The sequence below is a fragment of the Oxyura jamaicensis genome, chromosome 19, assembly GCF_011077185.1.
Source record: "Oxyura jamaicensis isolate SHBP4307 breed ruddy duck chromosome 19, BPBGC_Ojam_1.0, whole genome shotgun sequence".
Classification (NCBI taxonomy): Eukaryota; Metazoa; Chordata; class Aves; order Anseriformes; family Anatidae; genus Oxyura; species Oxyura jamaicensis.
This window is the reverse complement of record NC_048911.1, coordinates 8,118,461-8,142,498: the sequence shown is the minus strand read 5'-3', so window position 1 is coordinate 8,142,498 and position 24,038 is coordinate 8,118,461. Positions and strand designations below refer to the sequence as shown.

The 24,038-nt window shown below is 41.3% G+C and overlaps 2 protein-coding genes across 4 annotated transcripts in view; one reads left to right on the top strand and one right to left on the bottom strand.

The window, feature by feature from the left end:
* Nucleotides 1-4,582: 4,582 nt before the first annotated feature.
* Nucleotides 4,583-22,551, bottom strand: RAD51C (RAD51 paralog C). 2 transcript variants are annotated; one of them, XM_035343232.1, is made up of 9 exons: nucleotides 22,388-22,551; nucleotides 20,965-21,223; nucleotides 20,592-20,758; nucleotides 19,588-19,721; nucleotides 17,013-17,144; nucleotides 14,714-14,780; nucleotides 11,144-11,204; nucleotides 8,505-8,565; nucleotides 4,583-4,904 (listed from the first exon to the last, which is right to left on the bottom strand). In XM_035343232.1, exons 1-9 carry the CDS (start codon nucleotides 22,503-22,505, stop codon nucleotides 4,803-4,805), a joined length of 1,101 nt encoding a protein of 366 aa, XP_035199123.1. In that variant the 5' UTR covers nucleotides 22,506-22,551; the 3' UTR covers nucleotides 4,583-4,802. The 2 variants fall into 2 exon arrangements, 1 of the variants encoding a protein (XP_035199123.1); XR_004755335.1 differs by having other exon boundaries at nucleotides 4,886-4,904; nucleotides 11,144-11,242.
* A 359-nt stretch (nucleotides 22,552-22,910) lies between these two features.
* TEX14 (testis expressed 14, intercellular bridge forming factor) overlaps nucleotides 22,911-24,038 on the top strand; it is a 26,806-nt gene continuing 25,678 nt past the window's right edge. For both annotated transcript variants that reach the window (XM_035343341.1, XM_035343342.1), the window contains exon 1: nucleotides 22,911-23,162. In XM_035343341.1, the coding sequence (XP_035199232.1) occupies nucleotides 23,027-23,162 (136 nt within the window). In that variant the 5' untranslated portion in view covers nucleotides 22,911-23,026. The remainder of the gene's footprint in view (nucleotides 23,163-24,038) is intronic.

Below are 24,038 nucleotides of genomic sequence, written 5' to 3'. Positions count from 1 at the left end.
GTGGGATATAAAAAATATATATATATATTGGTTCTTCCACAAATTTACTTTAAATGACTTGTTTGACATCTTACTGTAGATTAGATTCCTGATTCTGTGATATCCTGCTCCAGTCACAAGACCTTGAATTTTAGTCATCTCCTTAAAAATGTCTGTTTATCAAAGAAGGGGGAAATCAATCACTTGGTAAGAACCAGCAACCAATTGCTGTTGTGTCCAGACTCTGGGTGTTATAATAGATAAAACAGATAAAATAGAACAGTAGGATTCACAGACTCTAAAATGTGTGTGCAGCTGATGCTAACTTCCTTTGAACAGTCTCTAATTCTGTGCTTTAGCCATAGAAATTTGTGTTAATTATACAAAATAATGAATGAATTACTATAAAGAGAAACATTTATGTAATGTCTTCCATAATGCTTGTAGTCAAATGTGTAGTAAGCCTCTGTAGTGAAAAGAGATGTGACATTATGTTAAAATCTCATGTTGACAATCTCTTACTTTGTAAGGGCAATTTTCATGCTCTAAAACATTTTTATCTACTTATATAATAAAAAAGAATCACTAAGTGAGAGTAGTTGTAACTATGTTTGCTAAAAGTGCAGTAGTTCACACTAAATAAATCAGAGTATTGGAAGGGTACGTGTTGTAAATTTAAAAGTCCAAAATAATGTAATGTGAGATACCAAACCAAGCAAATATTCAAACAACGTGCCTGGAAACTGTGAAAAAAAACATTGACATCCACTTAGAACGAGTTATTAAGATCCACAGTTTCCTTTTTATATTCCTATATATATTACTAGGTATTTTAAACATTCTCCCTTTCCATTATTTGAAAATTAAGTCTGTTTACATATACATATGTATGTATGTATCCTGATGCCTCTTTAGTTCCATTTAAAGTGACAAGAAATTTTTGTGAAAAATGAACAGTATTAGCTATCATTCTTGAAGAATGACTTCAGTAAAATACATACTTTTTGATGTATCTTTTCAGCATATAATCTTTTTACTGCTTATATAGTGATTGAACTATTGCTTTTAATACCTTTTATTATTTCTATAGGCTTAGTTACAACTGTGTAGAGCTTAATATCTCTAATAAATAGTTTGGTCATACTGTATGGATATTGCTTGCTGGTAGGAAGCGAGGTGGTAGCTCACAGTTTAACAGTGGGTGCATTTGTGGGTGAAATTCGGAACTGGGAAGTTGGCCAGTTCCTGGTGATTTCATTCTTCAGTGTAGAGCATCAATGCAGAAATCTTCCACTAGCTAAGGGAAGCCAACTTTCCTGACCCTAATCATCCAAAACCACTCTATGGCTGGGAGCCACAAGACATCGAGTAGCTTTGGGAGCCAGGGAGAGGGGAAGCCCAGGAGCAGGTAGCAGCTGGCACTGGTTCCCAGTCGCGGAGAGGACTGGTGCAGAGGAGGACTGGGCAGGCTGCTTGGCAGCCCTATGACACTGCCAAATTCAGCAGCCGGTGGCTCGCATTCCCCTACAGCAGGGTGGCTGCACTTGGAATGGTTGGCAACCGCGGGTTAACTTCTCGTTCTGTAAGAAGTATTATTTCCCTTATCTATTCTTTTGTAACGTTTGTGATACCGCAACGTATGTGCTCTGTTTATTTAATTTCCCTCATGGTACTCAGTCGTAGGACAAGAAAGCATCAAACCGTACTTTGTAACATAAACATATTTCATATAAAATGAATACATGTTAAAACAGCATAATATAGCTTAATGTGCCTTTCTAAATAATTATGATTCTGATCATGAGACAATTACTTCTGAGAAGCTGGAACATAGTGACTAGTCCTTCTAACTTACATATATTTTTTGTTCAGAAAAAAAGGATGGAATTAAAAAAGCAGGCAGTAAGGATTTCACCTTTGTCAATAATCCATGAAATGCCTTAGAAAAAATCTCATTCTAAAATTAGTTCCCCCTCTTCCCCCCAAAGTAACTGAAATTCAACAGAAAAATAGATGTTACATTTTAAGTATTTTTTTCTGACCACTGCATTTGACATCCAGGTTAGCAGCTGAGCCTCCTTCCGCATTAGCCAACCAGTTGGTAATTGACTTTAACACAAGACTGACCGCATAACTCGAACCTTGGCTACACCTTCTTTCCTTCTGTTAAGCTATTTCCTCTGGGTTTTCTTAATCTTATTCTACTTGGAAGTTAGTTGGTTTCTCAGTGTTTCATAATGGAAAAGGCACAGAACACATAAAATCAGGAAGAAATAAATTGTTATTTTCCCTTTCCAAACTGAAGAGTTTCAAAGTAGGATTCTAGGCTTGAGAAGCAGCCCATCCTAACCACAGTGTTCTCGCTGCCAAGCCTTGTGGTGGATACCGTGTTCTTGTTGTGGTGACAGGGGAGGTTCCTACACCACAAGTAAATGTCAGTCCCACAAAATTGAATAATATTAAACTCAGCCTGACAGTGAAAGCCATTGCCTTTCAGAAAAGTGGAACTTGAGCAACAAACCAAACAACCTATTTTATTTTTGATTCAGTGCTATGAAGCAGCTAGTTAGAATTGTACTTTTTGTGCAGTCATAAAATTGTCTTCTGCCACTCACTGTTGCGCACTGATGCTCTGAAATGCAAAAAAAGTCTAGGTACATGTAAGAAAATATCAGCTTGCCATGGAAAATTTATTGGTGAAACAGTGGTCGAATTATTTCTTTATATGCAGTTCCAAGCCTAGCACAGCTTCCTTGTCTCCAGCAGATGAGAACAAAATCTGGCTCACTTAATCTAATTTTGTCTCTGCCAACAGATCCTTCTCTCTAGTGCTGGTCTGCAGAGCTGATTTTTATTATATATATATAGATAGATAGATAGATACACACACACACAAAACTTCAGCATAGACAGCTTCCAATATTTCTTTTAAAGGTTGTATAACTTCCATTGTTAACCAGTAACTACTGGTTTGTTTGTTTGTTTTTGATAATGATATCTAGAATACTGAGGATCTAACATTTACTCAGACAAAATGACCTATCTTGGTATAAAGGATGAGCATCTCAGCTCAGGCTTCTGGACAGTACACTACTACAAACAAAACAAAAAGCAGAACAGTCAGCTGAAATTAATAGCGTATTGGAGACATCCCTACTCTCCATGCACACGGAAGGACATGCTGAGGATATTAAATCAGAAGACAATAAATTGACAGGAATGGATTTTTCCATAAATACCAAACGTGGTAGATGGCAGCTATCACTAGTAACCAGCAGCGCTTCTGAAAATATCGCCACAACATTCTTAATGGATGGTTTGCCTTGTGGCTACGTAAGCATGTGTACTGTGCTAGCTCCCCCCTCCTGCACTGCGCTACGGAGGAGGTTATTATTCCCAAATGGAGCGTTTGCTTGCTGACATCACATGCTGTAGGACCCTTTTGTTTGCCTGTGTCTCCTGCATTGAAATGTTTGTCTGAGTCACTAATCCTGCCGTCTCTCTTCCTCTGTCATGCTTGCTTGAGAGCTTCTCCCTGACTCATGGTTTTTAAATTTTGATAGAGCCCAGTTTGGTGTATGGCAACTGACTACTTTTCCTTTTAATATTTTATTATGTAAATTATATTTAAATACTATAATGATCTAGAAATCACTGCCACTTCCTTGCAGCTTTTCAAATAGAGAGGTTTTGTGACTCAGATTCAGCATTGAATTTTGTTTTAAGGCAAAGGCAGTTTAGTGTTGCTAAATTAAAAATTAAAGATAGTGACTCCCACAACTTGAATTTTCCATTTAGTCTGCTGGCTGAGTTTCCTCAGCTATAACATTATCAAACTGTGCCAGAAAGGGGTCGTATGTGTGCATGTGTACAAACAAACACTTCTCACAATTGAAGTAATTACTATTTTGCACTGTAGTACCTTTCTTCTCCTCCAGTAATCTCATCAATTTGTTCTCTGTTAATAAAAAAGGACAAATCCCTGCTGTATTTTCAGCGGACACTCATTCATTTGGTTTAGAGTGTGGAGCTGCTAATATATTGCTGGTGTCTAAGAAGCCCAGGTCTCCTCTTTGTTAAATGAAAGCCACAAACCAAACAGACTCCACATGCAGAATTCTCATTCTGAATGTTTTGGTAAAAGGAGAAGCTAAGGGCTAGGCAGCAGTTTGGCTCAAACAATGGTAAACATTCTCACTTACCGAGATAGGAACATATGGATTAAAGCTTTTGTCCTTCAAATCTAGTCTTTTGTCTCTATTGTTACCACTACAAGATAAATGAGAAGTTCAAAACAGGGCTTTGACTGCCCTTGATCAAGGACTTTGCAGCAGGTAAGGGCTAATGCCCCAATCTGGCACAGCATTTAAGCATGTATTTATCTTAGAGCATCTATCAGCAGCTCCACAGCTTTTTGCCCTGGTTTGAGGCATGTGAGCAGATTGCTGCATGAAACCTTGTTAAAATTCAGAGGCACACAAAAACAGATGAGTGATCAAGAACTGTGTCATTAAACATACTGCACTAGATGCTTGCATTGCCTTTTTTTTTTTAAACCCAGAGTAAAAGTAGTTGTATTCTCCATCTCAAAAAAGCAGAAACCTTTTATTATATATATATAAAAAGATTTTATTATAAAATTATGCCATACACAAAGGAGTTTTCTGCCACACAAATTTTCATATTGTAGTTTTAACATTAAAATAATGTCCAGAAGCAGGAATTTAAGTTAAAGAGTCTCTCAGGCTACCTCTGGTTGCCTGTTCTCCATGCAGCTGTTCTCAAGCAGCACACCTTTTTGTATTCTCTCTTTTGAACCACTGTTATTTTTCCTCTTCTCTCCGTGGCCGTTTGCGAGGGTTCATTTCAGTACTTTCCGTGTTTTGGGTGACAGCTGGAGGCTGCACATCTCGGAAGCCATGAGGCTGTAATATGCAAGTAAAATCATGTGATACCACTTCTATGGATATAAAGCATGAGTAACTAGTTCCCAGAAGATCAGAATAAGGAAGGCATGATGCTATCGTTTATTTTAGCTGAGTGGCTACAGAATGTTTATAGACCAGGCTAAGCTCAGAACTGAAAGGTTTTCAGCACACATACTGACTAATAACTGCCTCTCCTGGTTTTACTTTTTAAAGATACTTTCTTTTCACCAGTGAGGCTAGCATTTTCATTTTACCATTAATAACCCCTATGACTGCAAAGCAGTGCTTCTCTGTAAATTAACTTATGCTGTCTATTTATTTAAATTAAAAGCCAAATCCTTCAGCCCATATTCAAGTCAAACTCCCACAGAAGCAAGATGACTGCTGGATTATTAATCACCTCAGCCATTTTCAGAAACAAAACTGAAAATCTCTAAGACCTAGGGTATTTTTGCTTCATGCATCTATTTAATGGAACTGAAAACATTGATGAGACATTTTAAGAACAGGGTATCTGAATCAGTCTTTCCAGACTGCAGAGTTTGTCCCAGCACAGTGATTTATGGGACACGATGGGCTGAGAACATTTAACTGCCAAAAACTAAACTAGAAAACTAGATGCTGCTAGGGAGCTTAAGGTGATCTAATTTGCTTAGTAACACTGGTATTTTCTGTTGTATTAGCTCACAGTTTGATGATATTAAAAGATTTTAAAATATTAAAGATTCTGGAAAAACTCGTTAGTTAAATGTCATCAATTATCACATAACATTGAGATGTTATGTGAAGCCTGCAACTGCCTTTCCATCTCCAAATGCTGTGTAGGGAGCCCTGCTGACAGCTTGGTGAAGGACTCTCACTGCAATACAGACTTAAGACAGGAAAAAGTGTTAAAAAGAAAGTGTTTTGGGGATCCTAAATGCCCAGGTAGAGACAAGGAGGCCATGAGAGCGTTTCAGGAAGGCTGGCACTTCAGGTTAGTGCAGTGTGAAAAATCAGCTAGAATTACTATTAAATATGTGACTTTTTTTTTTTTTAAATAAAATGCTGGTGTGTCCCACACCAAGATTAACCCAAGACAAAACCAATCAAAATGTTTTGCTTAAACCTCTCATCTCTATATTTCTATTTCTAAATACCTCAGTCTGCTATTTTTTTAAAGGAACAAACAGCTAGAGCGCCACAAGGGCGGAACTTGTGCAGTCCCTCTATTTTAAGCAACTCAAGTGTTATTCTAAATAGCATAATGGGGAATCTTCAAGTTTAGTGTTTCACTGCTGCTTGCATCTAATCTTTGCCATTTCCCTTAGGCACAAAGGTGGATCAAAGCCAAGAATCCACTTAATCCAGCATGCTAGACTCTCTGTAAAAGCATTCCAATGGCTATAAAGGCCAGAACATGATGGAGTAGGCTGCTTAGTATGGATGTTTTGCATTCAGTTAAAGGCATGTATATACTAGACACAGCCTCTCTCCAGTGAAAAAGTAAGAATTTTTTATGCATATGCAAAGCCTGATAATCATCTTTATATGGAGAGAACATGGCTAACAGAACTATGGTTTAAAAAGGGCCACGTGGACCGACGTAGCTTAGACTTGTTACTGTCATTTTGGGTTGGTCTTCAGTGTCTCCTGGAGTCCACAGAGTGCATCAAGACTGACAAAGATAGATGGCGTTATTACTTGAAAGGTAAAGGTATTCTCATTGTTAGTCTGGCAGACTCTCCAAATTTCAGGGAAATACCAACAATTCCTACCCAGGATACAGGTTCTGGGTCTCGGTCTTTCATGATAAAAGAATCAGATCATACTACCTGGGAAATTTAGCTCATCTGATTCACCTATTTACTCCCTTGTGCTTAAATCAATTTACATTTCTTATTCTGCACTTAAGAATGAATCTTTATCAGCCTGTGAAAAATATTATTTAATTTGGTAGGTGTTTCACAGCTTCCACACGTGCTCAGACTGGTGACCAACACTTGAAAAGGAACTAGAGCTCAGGCACTAAGTTACATACTTCTCCATCAGCATACAGGCACTGAAGATGTTGGTACTTTTGACAAACTGGCTATCTAATTTGCATTGAAATTAACAGCACGTGTAAGCCTAAGCATGTTGGAGGATCTGAGCTTCTTGAATTTATATTTTTTTCTATGCTGGTTGTAGCTGTATGCACACACAGATGTGCTAGACCATTATTTGGAAGCACTGAACACATATTTACATCTTCCAGTTTAACTGCTGAGATGGGAAACAATAACAGCAAACAGTTACTATTAGACCTGATTTTCATGAAAGAAACAGGGATAATACATTTTTTTTTTAACTTACAGAAACCGTCTGCTGAAGCAGCTCAACAGGATTAAGGGGAAAAAAACCACAGGGATAATCTGAAGTTTTAACTAATCTTTGATTAGGATGCACACTCAACTGTATTTCAAGATAGTGTGCGTTCACATGGACGAAGAGAGCATAGCTGTTTTATAATATGTATAAAGCTGAAGAGGCAATTAAACTGAGATAAAATCCACGTGTTTGGCAGCTGGAGAGAGAGGGCTGCACAGTCGCTTCACACGATCTAAACAACCTTAGGATGTGTTCCCATTTACCCTTCCAGTCTTTACAGAACTAAAATAAAATAACATATATGTGGTATTTCATCTATCCAGGTGAATATATTTAGAAGTGGGAAAAAAAATCAGATTTCTGCTCAATAATTTGAAGACCTCATTTTATGGCAGCATTAAAATCTGCAGGAAATGCTATGGCAACGTGTTTCCATGAGGACACACAGCAAATAGTTATGGCATGTACCTATGTATCTGACATTTGAAGATACGAGTTCAGTGCTTGTTTTTTAACCTATAAACACTTTAGACAATATATATTCTCATTAATAAGCATCTAAGCACTCCACAAAAGAAAATCACAGAATTTACCTAGGGCTGAGTAAGGACTCCAGCTGGAAGCTCATCATTTAATAGTGACAGAAGAAGAGAATCTGTAGGTAATGGCTAGTCATAAGGTCACCAGTAGGACACTACAAAAGCCCTAAGTACAACCTAAGTTATATCAGGCAATGTCCTTAGAGCAGAGATGTGGAAATATGTATGGCATAAAGCACTGCTAAGGGCTCTGGAATACCATATTTGATGCTCACCCTTGTCCTAAAAAAATACATTCAGTCTGCAACAGATGCAGAGAGGAGCCACTAGGGAAACAAACAGTCTGACAAGAGAGAAAGCAGCCTGGCTTGCTGAGGTCTCCCGAAAGGAAAGCTCGGAGCACAGGACTGTCTTCCGTAATCGCACGTAGGCCAGATAAACTAAGCAGCACAAGAAGAGATGGATACATGTTGCCTGTAAATTTGTTCTTGAAATCAAACTGTTTTACGAGTAGTTACATGCTAGAACATTTTGCTAAAAAGGGGCAAAATATTCATTAACCTGGAGATGTCCCAGAATTACTGGCTGCCTTCAGAAGGAAGCTGAAAGGCAACACTAAGAAAGCAAACTGCATTCTCAGATTTGTCTGTATCTGTAAAGTTATTTACATCTAACACTTCTGTATCTCCATTCCCAAAGAAATACTAACTGTAATGGTATATGGTATGGTTGACTCCTTCTGGCTCGGTGATTTGTACAACGTTGCCAACCTGGTTAAACGAAAACAGATAATTATCAGTGATACAATAATAGAAAATTCCAGGTAACCAAATGACCCAAGTTTTTCCACAGTCATAAGGTAGGTGACCAGTGCAATTCTTATGCGTGTATTTTCATATAGGTCATGTAAATTGTGGATGCCAAAATCCCCTCCCTGCGTGACCTGTCAGCTCAAGCACAATACAGACCCACTAACAAAGAACGACTAATTAGCCTTGCTTCATCACAGTATTTCATCACTTTTTTGGGGGGAACAATATTAATTCTGAATTAATTTCAAGTGCCACTTTCTTAAAATGCAAACAAAATGTTTTGAGCACAGTTCTTTCCTACTCCATTAAGCAATCATTTGTTGCTTCACCTCTCAAGGTTGGGAGATACCCTCAAGAATTCAAAAACTTTGTGGGAGTTTTTTTCCTAGGCATTTCACAAGGCTGTCAATATAACCTAGTAGATGAAGAATGAGAACGAAATGTTCTATTTCTGAGCCTGACCTTGCCACTGACATACAGCCTAACCTCAAGTAAATCATTTCTCTTGTATTTCTCCTTTAACACTTTTTTTGATTTTTTTTCATTTAGATTCTAAGCAATGTATCTTGATTTCTGCTTATGCAGCACCTAGCTCAGTAAGTGCTTGTGTAACATGGACTGAAGATTGCAAAACACCTCAACAGCAAGATATTTTTTCAACCAGTTCCAGGGCTGCTAGTCTGCACCATGCCCACCTGCCCAAAACCACGCTTATGCAAAGCCAATTCAGAAAGTGTTCTCTCTGTTCCAGGACAGCCTACCAAGGATCTTGTTAATTATTTTTTTTTTTTTCCCCTCTCCCTGAGGTGCCATTCTATTAGAGAGCACGTAATTACAGCCTGAGGAACGCTGCCGCTTCATATTAGCTACGCAGGGAATTCCTCAGAACATGTAAGCGGTGGGTTACACTTTACAAAACAGCCTAAATCTGAAGCCGTAGAAGCCGTGCTTTTACAAGCGCTCAGCTGGAGCGCTGCTGCATACCTCTGACTCAACAGGATCTTTCCTCACAGTACTGAGAACCTTTGTAATTAAGCTCTGACACATTTCCAGTAGTAGAGAGAACCAAAGAGACAGGTATCACATTTAGTCAAAGCACAGTAAAATAGTAATAATAAAAAAGGCAAATGGATTCTCTAATGGACATCTTTGCACCTCAATAACCCAATATAAAACCAAGAACAACAAAACCACTGTGGATCATCAGGTACAGGTAACTTATGTACAAATGCAACAGAAGCTAGCTACTTCTGCTTTTTACAGATATACAGTTGTAATCTAAATTGTTATGCTTCTGCAGGCCCTGCTCCACATTAGCTGTGTATTTAGCACAGTAAATAAAACACATTTGCCTATCTTTGGCTTTCTTTCTGGAACCTGTACCTCCGTATTTCCTCGCTCTGTTGCAGAAGGAAAAATAAGCTCTTCTCTTCTGATACACAAAATTAACTTTTGTTCATTTCGCAATCGTCATGTTGATGCAACTTCTCCCTTATAAAGGCTGTTAACTGATCAGTGTTAATTTAATTCAAAATTAAACAGACAGCTGCAATCATTCTGCACTGCCTTCAAACTCAGAATTTGAAAAGCCAAATTCCATAAGAAAATGTCACAGCATTTCTCTTTGAAGTTTAACAAGCAAAACTATGCACTACAACGCTCCAGTAGCCTTTTTGTATGTTGTTTGCAGAAGATCAGGGAATTGAACCAAGCCTTCTTAAGTCTCACGTTGCAGTACTGTGATACTACATGCAAGGCAAATGCAACTGTCCAGGAAATAGAAGTGAGTTTGTAATACAGAAAACCAGGAAACAAAGCAGACCTCACTGCAGCAGACAGAACTTTATACTGTTTTTAGACAAGTCATCTTCACTCCTTTGGGCTTCCAAAATCATCTTCCATAGGTCCACTCCGTATCATAAGGCAGCTCTTTCCAATCCTCTACAGCTCACTGCAGCTGAGTATTTGCATAGCTGTCCAGTTTTTCAGAACCATCCTGCCACATTTTAAAGTGGAAAGGTCCAACAGCTGCCACCAAGGCTAAGGGGCCGCTGTTCTGGCTTGGTGAGTTAATACGCAGGTGAAACACTTTCTTTGGCATCAGATTTATACTGACAGGGGCCTAAAAGACTGCAGCAAAGAAATTCTACTCCCTGCTTGCAAAGCACATACAGTGAAAATGAATTTTCAGGAGAGCTCGCAAGCCTGTGACAGAGACAAGCTGTAACTTTTTTTTCTTTAAACCTAGCCACCAGATCCTGAATTCTTGAGTCGAAGGAACTGCCATTAGGCTATTTTGATCAGGCATGGCACTGCAGCAAGCTGACCGTATTAAAAAGGAGAAGCAGAACAGTTCAGTGACACCATCTTGGGTTGAACTAGATGGTTCTTAAGCCTCAATAGCCTGGGTCATAGAAGACCAAGGACAAAAGTCAAATTCAAAAGCCTGCTTGGCAACTAGAGCTGGTTGGAAAAGACTGAAATGTCACACTCCTCAGTATTACTACGTATCTTACTGGCCTACACTTTCACTTACCTCTGACTTTTGTCCCAGTGAAAGATTAAACGCACAGTAGCAGCATGTCCCCAGCTTTCTCCTGGGTAACACAAAATGACAGGCCATTTTATTTATCTCCTATAGAAGCAGCAGCATCGGTAATTTAACTGAAACTAGACCAGTCTTCCAAAAAAACCCACCACAATTAAACCATACATACTTTTCTTGTAGTAATGAATCACATCTTTTTCATACATGCAAGGATTTCACAACTAGCATATCAAATATACGGAGACAATGAATAACCCACGTACTCCACTGTATTTTATTGAAATATTTTTGTATTTGTAGAAATTTTTTATGTATGCTTATTAAAGGATGGGTACTACACAAATCTTGAAAACAGAGGCAGTGGGAAGAAAAGATTTTTCTAATTACTACTTAAGAAGTCTAGTGGGTATGTCTAAATCCTACTCTAAGATTCTGATATTCTGTCTCTTAGGCATAATTATAAGCAAACATCACTCCCTTTGGGATACATGCTTTGGGAGGAAGGCAATGATTATTAAAGTATTAAGGGCCCCCAAAGCAGTCTTCCACTTCTGACAGAAGAATGCAAAAGGCACACAACCAAAAGCGAAGGGAAAAGAAAAATAAAAAGAGAATGAAGTTCAGAATGTTACTGTATTTCATGGGAAACGGCCCCACTGTTTTTTCACACCTAGCAAGCTCAGTCAATTTACAGACAGATTTATTTGATGCTTTTCTCTGTTCATCCCTTCAGCAGTCTGAAGATGGATTAGATTTTAAAAGAGTCATTTGGGTTAAGTGCTGCAAGCCTCTCCTGTTCACCTGCACACAGGTCTAACTTCTGAATCCCTTATTAATTTGATCTCCATCATGTCACTAGGCCCACATGCCCCACGTGCTCTGGTACTCATTGTAGCATGGTAAAGAAAAAAACATGATTTGGCTGAAGACCTAGACCCTCCAGGCATCTTGCCAGACCCTGCTCTATGATATTTGAGATTTTGGCTACCAGGTACAGTTCTGAACCAGAGATCAAAACACATTTTACAATAGGTACAAATTCCATACCAGAATCTTTCCAACTATATCAAATATAAGAAAAGTATGCTACTGTAAAATGAGGCATTTCTGAGTTAAACTGGTTGCAGATTAATATTTGACCTCCTTTCTAAACATATCAAGTAGAAATGTCTAGGAACACCCAGCTTAGCTATCACTAGTGGGAAAGAAAGCTGCCCCTCCATAAAGCTCTTGACTTAATACCTTGCAGCATCTGTGCTTTTTTTCCCTCATAATTAAGAACTTCCCTTCTGCTAGGAAGATGAGTAAGAGTTTAGAGATTAATGCTTTTGTACAATCTTAGAAATGTCAAAGGCTTACAATCAATGGGGGAAAAAATACGTAGGGGATTCATTTCACTTGGGGTTTTGCTCCCGACCCATTCCTAAATAGTTTCTTTAGCTACAACCAAGCATAGTGGAGCAAGAGGTTCTTTAGCCTTTACGATGAGGTTGTTGAAATAGCATCCTTTCAGAGAGGGTCATAAAAGCCACACTGTAATCCACCAGCTCAGTACTTGCACTGAGTCTATGGAATAAATTCACATCAAATTGAAAACAGCTTTGTATCATTCTGAAATACTCAACTTGAGATATTGCTGTTTAGAACGAACATCTCCTTGCTTGAATATTTTAGCAGCTGCTACAAACCCTCAATTTTGCAGGAGTACATACCATTTAGTTCAACAATACCATGTGGTTACACACGCTCTGGTGAGAGTCACAATCAGTTTATGGTCAATAGGAGGTTATGTCAAATTAAATGTTTGTAAAAAGTAAAAATATGCGCAAGGCAATACGTGATGCCTTTGAATTGCAGCCTGCTCTGAATCCTTTCATATTCTTTATTGTCCCCATGACTTAATAAACAGAACAGCTCTCAGACATTGCTGGCTATTTAAAAAGAACAATCTATTAGCTTTAATTCAGTTTATAGCCAGAAAGGCTGCCAAAAATAACTAATACATCAGAGAGCGGGAGGCAGAAATGACAAAAAGGGTCAGATACTGAAAGCTGGTGCTTTATCTGCATGCACAGCTCAGAGTTCCACATTCTCCAAGGAGATGATCTGTATTTGTTCATCTTATCTTACATCTGTGCCTAATGGTTCAATGCCTGTACAGACACTGAGAACATCTCTGCCTTTGTACTGTCCCCTTTCTCTCCTTCCCCTCCAGGACAGGGGGTTCATTACTTAGTTCACAGCAACTGAAGCTGTGGTCAGAGAATTTGTGCCCTTTAACTGCATCACAAAATAATGTGAAGTTATGACCTGTAAGAAGAAAAAGCTCAGCATTTAACTCTTAATTTGTCCAAATCTCTATTCCAGAAGAGCTGTTCTATTTTCCCCTGTGACCAGGGAGAAGGACCAGCAGAAGAATCTATACGAGGTGTTCTGCTCATTACAGGGCGAAATGGAAGTCTGTAAAAAGAACACTTAGAGGACTATGTGCAGGCTGTAATTGAGGATCCCACAAAGAACTCCCCCCTACATCATAACTGCAGAGAGCAACAGGTAGACAGTTCCAGCCATGCACCAAATAAGAAACACCTTTGCAAATAAGCAATAGAAACACGTGCAAGTGTAATGGCAAAATAAAAAAATTAAACTTCTTTGGAGAGGAGGTGAATGATTCTCAGAGAATTCAGGAAATTGCAGTGTATTTTGAGGCGTGCTACCACTAAGCTGTGGACACGTGTTCTTGTTAGTGCTTTAACCTGGCCATCACCACCTTCCTGCTAGAGGTTTAATGCTCCCACCTCCATCCCTACGTTCTTTGTATGATCACTCACCAGACAGTTTCAACCTAAATTACCTGATTTACCAGCAGCTTACTTACTGCTTAAATAGCTGAAGCTCACCTGGCCCACTTTGGGCAGAAATGGATTGGGAGACAATCACAAACAGCTCAGCCAGCATAAAGGATGAGGCAGTGACCTCCAGCAGGAGTAGTGGCCTCCTTAGCTGACACAGCTGCAGCTGAAACAGAGGTACCTCCACAGCCTAAATCCTCAGGGGAAAGCTGCATCCCACTTGATGCAGGTCTCAATCTAGTTACTTAGGCTGTTCATAGCACCATGTGCTTCCCCTTAAAGGGCGATTCAGTCTGCTTAAGGAATAGGTGTAATAATACAGAGTTAAGTATTAAAAATTGTTTTAAAAGGAAAAAAAAAGAAGTCCAGCAATGTTCTCAATCTGAGTTCCTGCAATTTTCAAATGTCATGACATTTAACACCATTTGTAATCCCTTTTCAAAAATCTAACCGTAACCTGTGTGCCATATTTGCGTTTAGAATAAAATTTAATAGTTGATAATTATAATTACAATGCTGACATATATAAGCACTACTGCAGCGTTCCCCAATGCAGGCAGTTCCAGATGGGACTAACAGTTTCACCATGGATTCCGCTACTCTGCCGAAATTCAGCAGGCAACTTCATTTCCTTTGCGACCAATGCCAAAAGAAGTCATACATTGAAATATTAACTCAGTTTTCAACTCACAAGCTAAACACCTACCTAAAGCAGGTACCAGTGTGGACTGGCTTTGTCCAATCCTTGTTGTCATTTGGTTTGTCAGAACTACCTAGAATTGGAAACAGAAGCAAACAAACAAAATTTCCAGAAAGGCAGCATACTAGTGGGAAGAAAGGCAGGGATTTGTAAAAAGCTTTTATTGACAGAATAGCTACTTAAGCACAACTCTTGCCAATGGAAATGAAGCAGTGTGTTAGCAAGAAGAAACTATAAAGGTGCCTCATCTTTTCTCAACAGCCAAAACAAAATAAGACAAGCCTGCAAAATCTATTTTCAGTGTGCATGAAAGGCCTTTAAAGTCTATCATTCAAGACTTAAAAATAAATAAATAAATAAGCAAACTAAAATTCTTCCTTCCCAAGGGACACATGTTCTGCACAGCTTGTATCTTCTACAGCATTTGTATTGAATACTGTTTGGATCAGTATCTAGATGCCCATGACTTGTACGAGCCCTCCATATAGAGACAAGAGTTCAGTCACTGTGGCATAAATGAACTCGATGGTGCTGCACAAAGCGTGTATAAGTCTAGTGATTAACAGAATTTCTGCACCTTGTAGTCTAAAAATGCGCAAGAGGGTACAATACAAAGCAGAATGAAAGTGAACAGACAGAGCGGGGGAGTGTTTTCGCAGCACAAATCACTCGTAGGAGGTTCACAGACAGTCTAGGTTAGATCTCTGGTAGAAATGGGGGTGGGTGAGACAGAAAAGAGCCAGGAATATTAATTGCAAAGTTCATTAAAAATGAAAAATAAAAAAAAAAACAACGTGCCTATCTTAAACCTTACGAATTTTCATTGTTTGATATGCTGTATGATTCTTACTTGAACAGGTAGAAATGCACGCTGAAGTAAGCACTGAGCACAGGGGCACATGCTAAAACATCACAAATGGATGACAGCAGCCCTCCAAAGGGCTCCAAAAGCCCTCCACCTCATTGCTGGAGAAGGGCTGCTCTGGACATCCCAGCACAACTCACTGAGTTCACCGGTACAAATTCAAGAAAATTTCCTTCCTAGCATTCAGATTGCCCAGCTTTGCTGCCAGTCAAGCAATTTCTGAATTTATTTCCAGGTAGCTTGCAGTCTAACTCAAAAACTAAGGAGAAGGTCACTGAGTTAAACCATTTCTGAGGCTCTGTGATGGATCACTTTTTTCTTTAATCACATTTATTTAGCAAGGGTTTGCACTAAACTCCTCACTTTTTCAATAGAAAAAATATGTTTCCCTTAACCAAGGGAAACAAACAAACAAACAAACAAACAAACTATTCAATGACAACCACTCTCTTTCAAGGTCACCAGGTACCCAATTTATGAGCAAAAGCAGCTGGAGGTTGTGCAAACGAAACAGTCACATGTCCCCCTTGGTGCCCACACCAAAAGGAAGAACTTTTACAATTCATGTCATGGGGGAGAAGGGCAGCAGCGAGCACCATCACCTAACCCAGGCAGAACACAGAGCAGTGCTCCTTCCCTTCCTGCAGCTATCAGAGGAAGCACAAGCTTATTTTTAGCAGTTCCTAACAAAAGCCAATTGCGCGAGAGAGTTGTGGGTGACAAGGAAGCAAGTCACCTGGAAACAGCTACAGTGGCAAGCACCATTTTGAGACCCAGCAAGCTCTAATTCCTGAACAATGCTTTTCTGTTCCATACCAGACTTGCCAACACAACTTCTGGAACAGATACAGCTTCTGAGTGCCATCTGCTGGTTACACGGTGCACATTGCAGGCCTCCCTGCTGGCAAAAATGATGGAGGAACAATGCCCAGGAAGGAAGCTATGGGTTTCCATGGGTGCCGAACAGCAAAGCAAACTGTAGCAGATAAATTGTTTTTCCTCCGTAAGGACAGATCCTCCTCTGAGACAGCAGTTTATTTTTAAACAAAGAGTAGTTGTAACCGCTAAATATTCGGATCTAACGTGTGCGCTTTGTAGGTAGAAGTTACTACAGAAGCATTCTATTTCCAACCAAATCATGGAAGAAGATGATAAGAAACAATAGGAAAAAAAGACACGCTACCATTTAATTAAGATTCACAGGATGCTTTTTATTCAAATTTTACTTACTTTGGCAAGTGCAAGAATTTTCCATCTATACAGTTTTGCCTGTGTGATCCATCTATACTTACCAATCAAACTGGCAAACACAATAGTAAAGGACATTCCTGCAGCTTTAATTTGCTGTCTACAGACAATTACGAATCACGTTGGTTTAATTCCTTGTAATGTATTTATTCCAAAGTAGCACTTTTGTGATTTAAGCCTAGCCAGACTTACCGCTGATTTATGATCATTCGCTATGATGATCAGCTGTTGTGCCAGACCGTTCAAAAGCCTTGTTCGAAGTGAGAGGTCCTCAAAGTCATGGCGAAAGGGAAACGCAATTCCATCAATCACCACCAGTCGGACCTCAGCACAGAAGAAAAGGAAAAAGTGCCATTACTATCCTACAGACTGAAAACAAAGAGCTTTAAGATCTCTTTTTAACAGCTTCGTAATGTTTTATATAAAGTGATAATTTTGTATACTGGCATCCACGAGAGTATCAAATGAAACCTATTGTTATTGCAGACAATCAGCATTGCACAAAAGAGTGCAGGGTAAAGATCCTCAAGCTCCAAACACACTAGAACACTTGCTAAGCACAGTACTGTATTATGCACGGAATTGTACTTCAGTCAACTCTCCACAAACACTTTATTTCACCTTCTCCCTCAAAAAATAAGAGCCAAACCAAAACTAGAAGACATGCTGTTTGCAGTCACTGTTAAAATGGGACCTTTGGAATCTGATGATCTATCTCGGAAGCACTCATTTTAACAGATGCTTTCAGATAGTCCAGACGCTATGCAATGGAGCTGAGTATCTATCCTGCCTGGAGACGCTTGCTTTGCTGAATTATGGCTTTTGTAGCAATCATTAGCTGAGCACAGTGCTGCTGCAGGCTCATCACCCTCAAGACACTACATAAACATTAGTCTGGGATTTTGATTTATACTAACTTAATTTGTTGTAGCTGTTTGGTTGACCCAAATTTGCCTGAAATACAGAAGGGAGATGGATTGCCTTACGGTGTTCACATGTTGTCTCTAAAATCTTGGCTATCTGCATTAACATACAAGACAACAAACTGGAAACAAGAAAGTTCTCATTTTCTGTATATTGATTTAACTCATTTAGTAGAAAGTAGCTTTGTGTCTGGAACATACAAGCCTGCAGCAAACACAGTGACATGGCCCTGGGGCTCCAACTGGAAAAAAAATCTTCATTTCAAAAGAACACTGAGTAGTTAGAACTAAAATAAGATATTCTTCTGTTATCATTTTTCTCCTTCCTGCAAATTCATTTCCATGAGCCTGTTCATCTTCACCGTGTATAATTTTTGACTGTAAGAACAATCAGCTTAACAGTATAAACATGACTCATGTTAAAAGGGAATGTGTACATAGTTATGTAACTTGCTTATCAGATTAATACCCAGGTAGGTTATAATTTAGTTTATTTTCTTCCCATTGCACTTGTTATAAAATAGCAAATAACACGGCCTTGCTTTGAATGGTTTAGTCTAGTTGAAAGAGCTGGTAACACATACCCTTCATGTCAGTTTTTCTCTGAAAGACCTCAACGAATTGGTTATTATGACAAGGATATTTTCTAACATAGTCTTTTACACATTATTGTTGTTTCTCTTACTAATAGGATCTTGAAGTAATTTGTATCACCCCGTCTATCTTTGCATCTCTCCTAACAAAACCTAAAACCTGGAGACTTTCCTGCAGTCCCCAGTCTCAGCTCCAGACCTGCACAGAAGGATCGAACTAATTTTAATGAGAGCTAGATTGCAATGAGCAATCTGTCGAGCCACTTATAGCCTGTCCAAGGAACCACCAGAAGGTCTTACGGTTTTCCTGCAACCTTCAGTATTTCAGGCTCCAGGCCAAGCAGCAATAATCAGCACAGATGGTAGCAAAGAACTGCAGCCCAATGTAACTGTGCTAATGAAGCCGTGTTCTTTCCACAAGAGCAAACACAACAGGGCACCGTTAGTACCTGGCAGAGAAAGGGAAATACCAGACTACACTATGTAAAAGTAAGACTCCCATCTGTGCTTTCAAGATCATAGCTTCCAAAAATGGAAATGAAATCAAGAAACAATTTAACCAAACAACACTGATTTGTGCTCTGTTGCAGCGAGGCACAAGTCTTCTTCCCCAAATCCTGCTCGGGAGTGATCTGCTGGGTAGAATCTAGAAATCTGGAAGGGAGGTGGAAAAAATGTGCCTTGCAATAGCATTTCACTGGGAACTAGATGCTAGGCAACTTTTTGGCTGTAGTCCACCCAAGAGTTAAGCTGCAGGCTCTCGTTGCTTGTAGCAACGGAAGATGTACTGGAAAGAAGTTACAGTCACTTTCTGGATGCCAAGATGTGCAGGATGCTTCTGGCCCTCAGAGATCTTCTAGGGGGAAAAACTGGCACTAGGTCCTCCTGATCCCTTTGCACAGTGGTCATCACACAAGCACTGAGCTCAGACACCTGCAAGGCAGTTGTGTGGTGATTCCTAACTCGGTGCTCATGGAAATATAACCTTTGTGGCAACGTAGATCCAGTACCCTTGCCTTAAAGTTGAGATTCAGAACGGTGGCAGCATTGGTAGCAAAAGCTAATTACTTTCAGGAGTAATTGGGACAGGAATGAAAAGCAAACCAGCTTTGCATCTGTACTCTGGCATCAGACAGTGTATTACTGCCAGCCAAACTGATGAGGGACCAGCATGTTACTCTTAGAGTATCCCTGAAAATCTTTAGTGCGAAAATGAGCGTTATTTTCAGGTAAGTCAGCAAAAAATCTTACCTTTGAATGCTCTGAAAGAAAGTCTGGGAGCAGATAGACCTGTGCTAGAAGCTCTATGTAGTCACGGCAACGGAAGTAATATATGTGAGAAAGGATACTTTCCAGAGAAAAAGTCTCCAAAGCCTTCTGATGATCTGGGAAGAAATAGATGAATAACTGAGTCAGAAATCCACACTAGCAAATTGCTACTACCGTCATTCCACCATACTATGCTTTCCACATACAGCAACAACAGCAGCAAACACCCCAGAAACTTTGTTAAGAGAAACAGTCAAGGTAAAGAGTGTGGAAAACAGGTCTTCCATCTGGCTGGAAAGTCAGAGAGGTAGCGAGCAGATGCTATCTCAGTACTTGCACGTGGATACACTGGAACCTCCAAGGGAGCGTGCTGAAAATGAAAAATTAATTTCTGAGAAAGAACTTTTCCTTGTAAATCATTTTCAAGCCAGAACACCACTAGAGGACAACAGTGAGCATTAATCATGCATTGTTTAATTAATGTACAGGAAGTAGCCCATTTATCTTGGGCTAAAAGTGTCCTTTTATCTTTGTTCACACACCGTTTAGCCATGCTGCCTTAAGAAATTCTGTCTTTTCTGTTTTTCCTCGGCTGTTCTTCCTGTCCCTGCACCACAGCACCTTATCCTCCAGTTTTCCTGGCAGAGCTGCGTTTGCTTTTGCTGTAAATTCAATCATTAAAGTGATCCGTGTTTAAAAAAGATAAACCAAGATCCCTAAAACACACAAAAACCACCAATGAATCATCAATCAGAAAAAGGTTATTCTTAAACTAGACCAGCTCAGCCTGCAGCATGGCTCCAGTCACAGTGACGCAGTTCACGGTCTCATACACAGGGGTGGAAGAAAAAAGGCTGGCAGCAAAAACTGCTTAAGCCAGCACTGCTGCTGAAACTCTCAAACTGTAAAGTATCAGCCTATGACACACCAGTTTCACTCAGATCCCAGCCTACCAGACAGAAAGAAACATGTCACAGAATCATTACCTTCTTCTTGATGAGCTTCAGCAATTAGCTGGCAATGCTGCACACAGGCGGCTGCAATATCTGCTACTCTGTCTACCATGAAACTTCCTTCGGTGTCGATGAACACTGCTTCTCCACAGACACCCCCGAAGCATTCTGGAATCTGTACATCTACCGCCAACTGCATGCTGTCATGGGAAACAGACAAAAACAGAAACACGTTCGTTAGGAGCATCTTCCCTCCTCACTCACTACATTTCTGCTGAGGAATACGTGGAACGGGAAGGTGCCTAGCCATCATCAAACTGCGTAACGATCACAGCTCTCATCATAGTTAAATTCAACAAAGAAAAGCGATTCTCAGTTGCACAAAAGTAATCTAAAAATAAAATACCATAGCTGTGTTTTCCCAACACCAGGCGCTCCACAGACCTCAGTGATCTTTGTCAGCTGCACGCCACCTCCCAGCATATTGTCTAGGGCCGAACAAAAGGTGATGATGAAGCCCTGCGCCTGCTCTTCTTCCAGAAGTTCCAGCGCTGTGCACTTTCTGGTGGTGCCAGCTCCCCCAGCAGTCCTTGCTGCATCGCCAGAACATTCCTGCCTTACAACCTGTAACGCCTCCAGTGCCTCTTCTTTGGAGATTCCGATTTCTAGAAGAGACAAAAATCATGAAAGATTACCTTATTTTTATAAATAGCAATTTAAAGTTCAGATAGCACAACTTTTTTTTGACAAAATGTGATAATTCCGATGCATAACTCAAAATTATTAATTCTTTTAGCGTTATAGCGCACAGAGCTTGCCAACAGCTCTGGAACCGATGACCTGATTGTCAGAAGAACTCGGAGCAATGATGCACTGGTGGCAATAAGCAAATAAAAAACCCAGAGCGGTGTTCACAGATCCGGTCAGGATCTGGGAGAGCAACGCGCCTATTCTGTGCTGAATGCGCCGCTAAGTTAACCTCATTTGGAGCAAACAAGGCCCTGAAAAACAAAGCCAGGCTGCAGGCTAGTAAGTGGTAGTGACACCTACTGCTGGTACTGCGAGTACTCGGGGTATCCCGGGGCTGAGCACCGTCACACCTTATTTTTAGATGTCAAACACAGAGCTAGGAACAGCAGTGAGGCAGCACAAGCGTGCATGCGTGTCTTTACACGCGGATAGGCCAGGATCCGGTCACTTCACTTTGATTTTCGAGGTGTAGCTACAACAACGGATCACCACAGGTAGTAAAACTTGTAATAATAAAAATCGTGAGACACTTCTTAGGAGGGCTGTGCAAATCATATTTGAGATTCTTGGGGAAAAAAAAAAAGAAAAAAAAAAAAAAGAAAAAACAACACAGCTTCCTAACTGTACGTTATTTTCTTCTGTTTAAAACAAAACAGCTCCCTAACCGTTTGTTAGCTTACTGTGTTTAAAACGTGCAATGGGGGAAGTCAGTGAGAGGGCATATTCTGAATTTTTAGTGTTCCACTTGTATTTATCACTGAACTTTTTTGTAAAAGGGAATATTCTGAATTTTTAGTGTCCCATTTGTATTTAACACTCAACTTTTTTTTTTTTTTTTTGAAACGAGAGGGAACTTTTGCCCATTTTCTTCTTTAAAGACGTCAAAGTCCCTCTACATTTTCCCCCTTCCCTAGCCCCTCAGTGCGACTCCTCGGGCAGAACCGAGCCCCGGCGGCTCCCAGCAGCCCGCACCTCACCCCCCAACACCCGGGCCCAGCCCCGCGCCCCCCGCCCGGATCCCCCGGAGGGGGAGGGGGGGGCTCCCGGTGCCGGGCCGGGCCCCATCCCCTCACCGCTACCTCTGCTCAGCCCGCAGGGCCCGGTGTCCAGCAGCTCCTGCGCGGTCTGGAAGCCGGCGGCCGCCAGCCTGGCCCGCAGCGCGGGGCCGAGCGGCAGGCTGCCCACCGCCCGCTGCATGCCGCCCCCCCGCCGCCTGGGCCGCACCGGGCCGCACTGGGCCCCGTCTGCAGGGGCGCCCGGAAACACCGGGGAGGGGGCGGCGGAGGAGGAGGAGGAGGAGGAGGGAGGGGACTGCGCATGCGCCGCCCGCTGAGGCGCGAGGAGAGCCGGCACGTGACCGCGGCCGTTGGGGGACGGTTGAGGGCGGTTGGCGCTGAGGGGTTGGGGTCTCTGAGGGTCCTGAGGCGGGTGGTGTGGGCTCAGCCCTCCCTTCAGCCCCGCAGAGAGGCCTCTCTTGCCCTCAGGTGTTAGAGGCGTGCTGGCGTTTCCCCGCTGTCAGCTTTCTGTGCCCCTCCTTGAGCCCCTCTCCCCTGGGGCAGCCTCTCCTCAGCGGGCTGAGCGCCTTCCTTCTCTCCTCAGGGTCCCCAAGGAAGGAGCGGCCACTGCTGAGGGTCATCCGCTGGCGTTTCGGAACTGTGAAATAAGTCCTGCGCCCTGTGGTGATTCGCAGCCTTTCCGAGTCGCGTTGAGGGAAGGGGATGGCGCACGCGCTCCCGCTCCCAATTCCCTGCCCTGTCCAGCTTGGGACTACCAGAGGGGACTCCCCCGAAGCTCAGATGCACGAGTGTGTCAGGCAGGGGAACTGCGCCAAGGTGAAGAAACTCCTGAAAAAAGGTAAAGCCGCAGTTTAGAGAGGTCCTTGCAGAAAAGGCTTACTTATTTCTGTATGCTTGTGTTTGTGGTAAGCAGGTAGGATCAGCCTGCTGTCTGTTAATTCAGTTTTGTCATTGAAAGGTGTTCACAAAAGGTATCTGTGGTCTTTCTGGTAAATGGCACTAGCAAGTAAAAAGTATGAGGAGAAGTAATTTGGAAAGACTTAAGTTTTTAGTTGCAAAGTTTACAGTACCTAAATCATAAAGAAGTAATTGAATATGGTAAAACTAATGTTCTGAAAGTCTGCTTTAGGAATATATACATAAGATTTTTAATTTTAGTTCTGCTTGCAAAGGGCTTAAAGTACTGCTTAGGTATTGGTGTTTTTAGCACCCACAATTTTAAAGACAGGGAGCAAAGAACATTGCAAATGAAATGTAGTATTTGATGCAGCTCTATACCTTGCCTTTGCCGTTATCACTAAGCAGCCCTGTTTTCAACTTAGAGATTCAAAGAGCAGAACGCTGATAGTACGAAGGCACTGGGACAAAAAGCAAGGAGGAGGGAGTAGGCATAAAATAGGGAGCTCGAGGAGTGGTCTCTCTCCCTGGACGCAAGAAATAGGACTGTATGGGTATTATTGTGGGCTCAAAGGCAGCCTTTTTCAACCTGTTTTCGGGAATTCACGCAGCAGGTGCAGCTGCTGGGGGTGCGCTGCAGCAGCAGCTCTGCGGGCGTTCCTCGGGCGCCGCAGGTCGGAGCTGAGCGGCGGGGCGGGGCCGGCCGTGGGCGCGTCTGATTGGCTGAGCAGCGCGCTACATGCAAACGAGGGGGCGTGTCCACAGAACCTACTCGCGGGGCGCTCCCGGGGGGCGCGGGGCCGCAGCGGGGGCGCGC

What these genes read in the sequence shown, in the direction of transcription:
- RAD51C (XM_035343232.1), bottom strand. Translation starts at nt 22,505, where the DNA reads ATGCAGCGGGCGGTGGGCAGCCTGCCGCTCGGCCCCGCGCTGCGGGCC. An exon ending in GCCCTGCGGGCTGAGCAGAG is followed by an intron (nt 21,224 to 22,387) that starts GTAGCGGTGAGG and finishes TGTCTCTTCTAG; the next exon opens with AAATCGGAATCTCCAAAGAA. An exon ending in TTCTTTCAGAGCATTCAAAG is followed by an intron (nt 17,145 to 19,587) that starts GTAAGATTTTTT and finishes TTCTGTGCTGAG; the next exon opens with GTCCGACTGGTGGTGATTGA.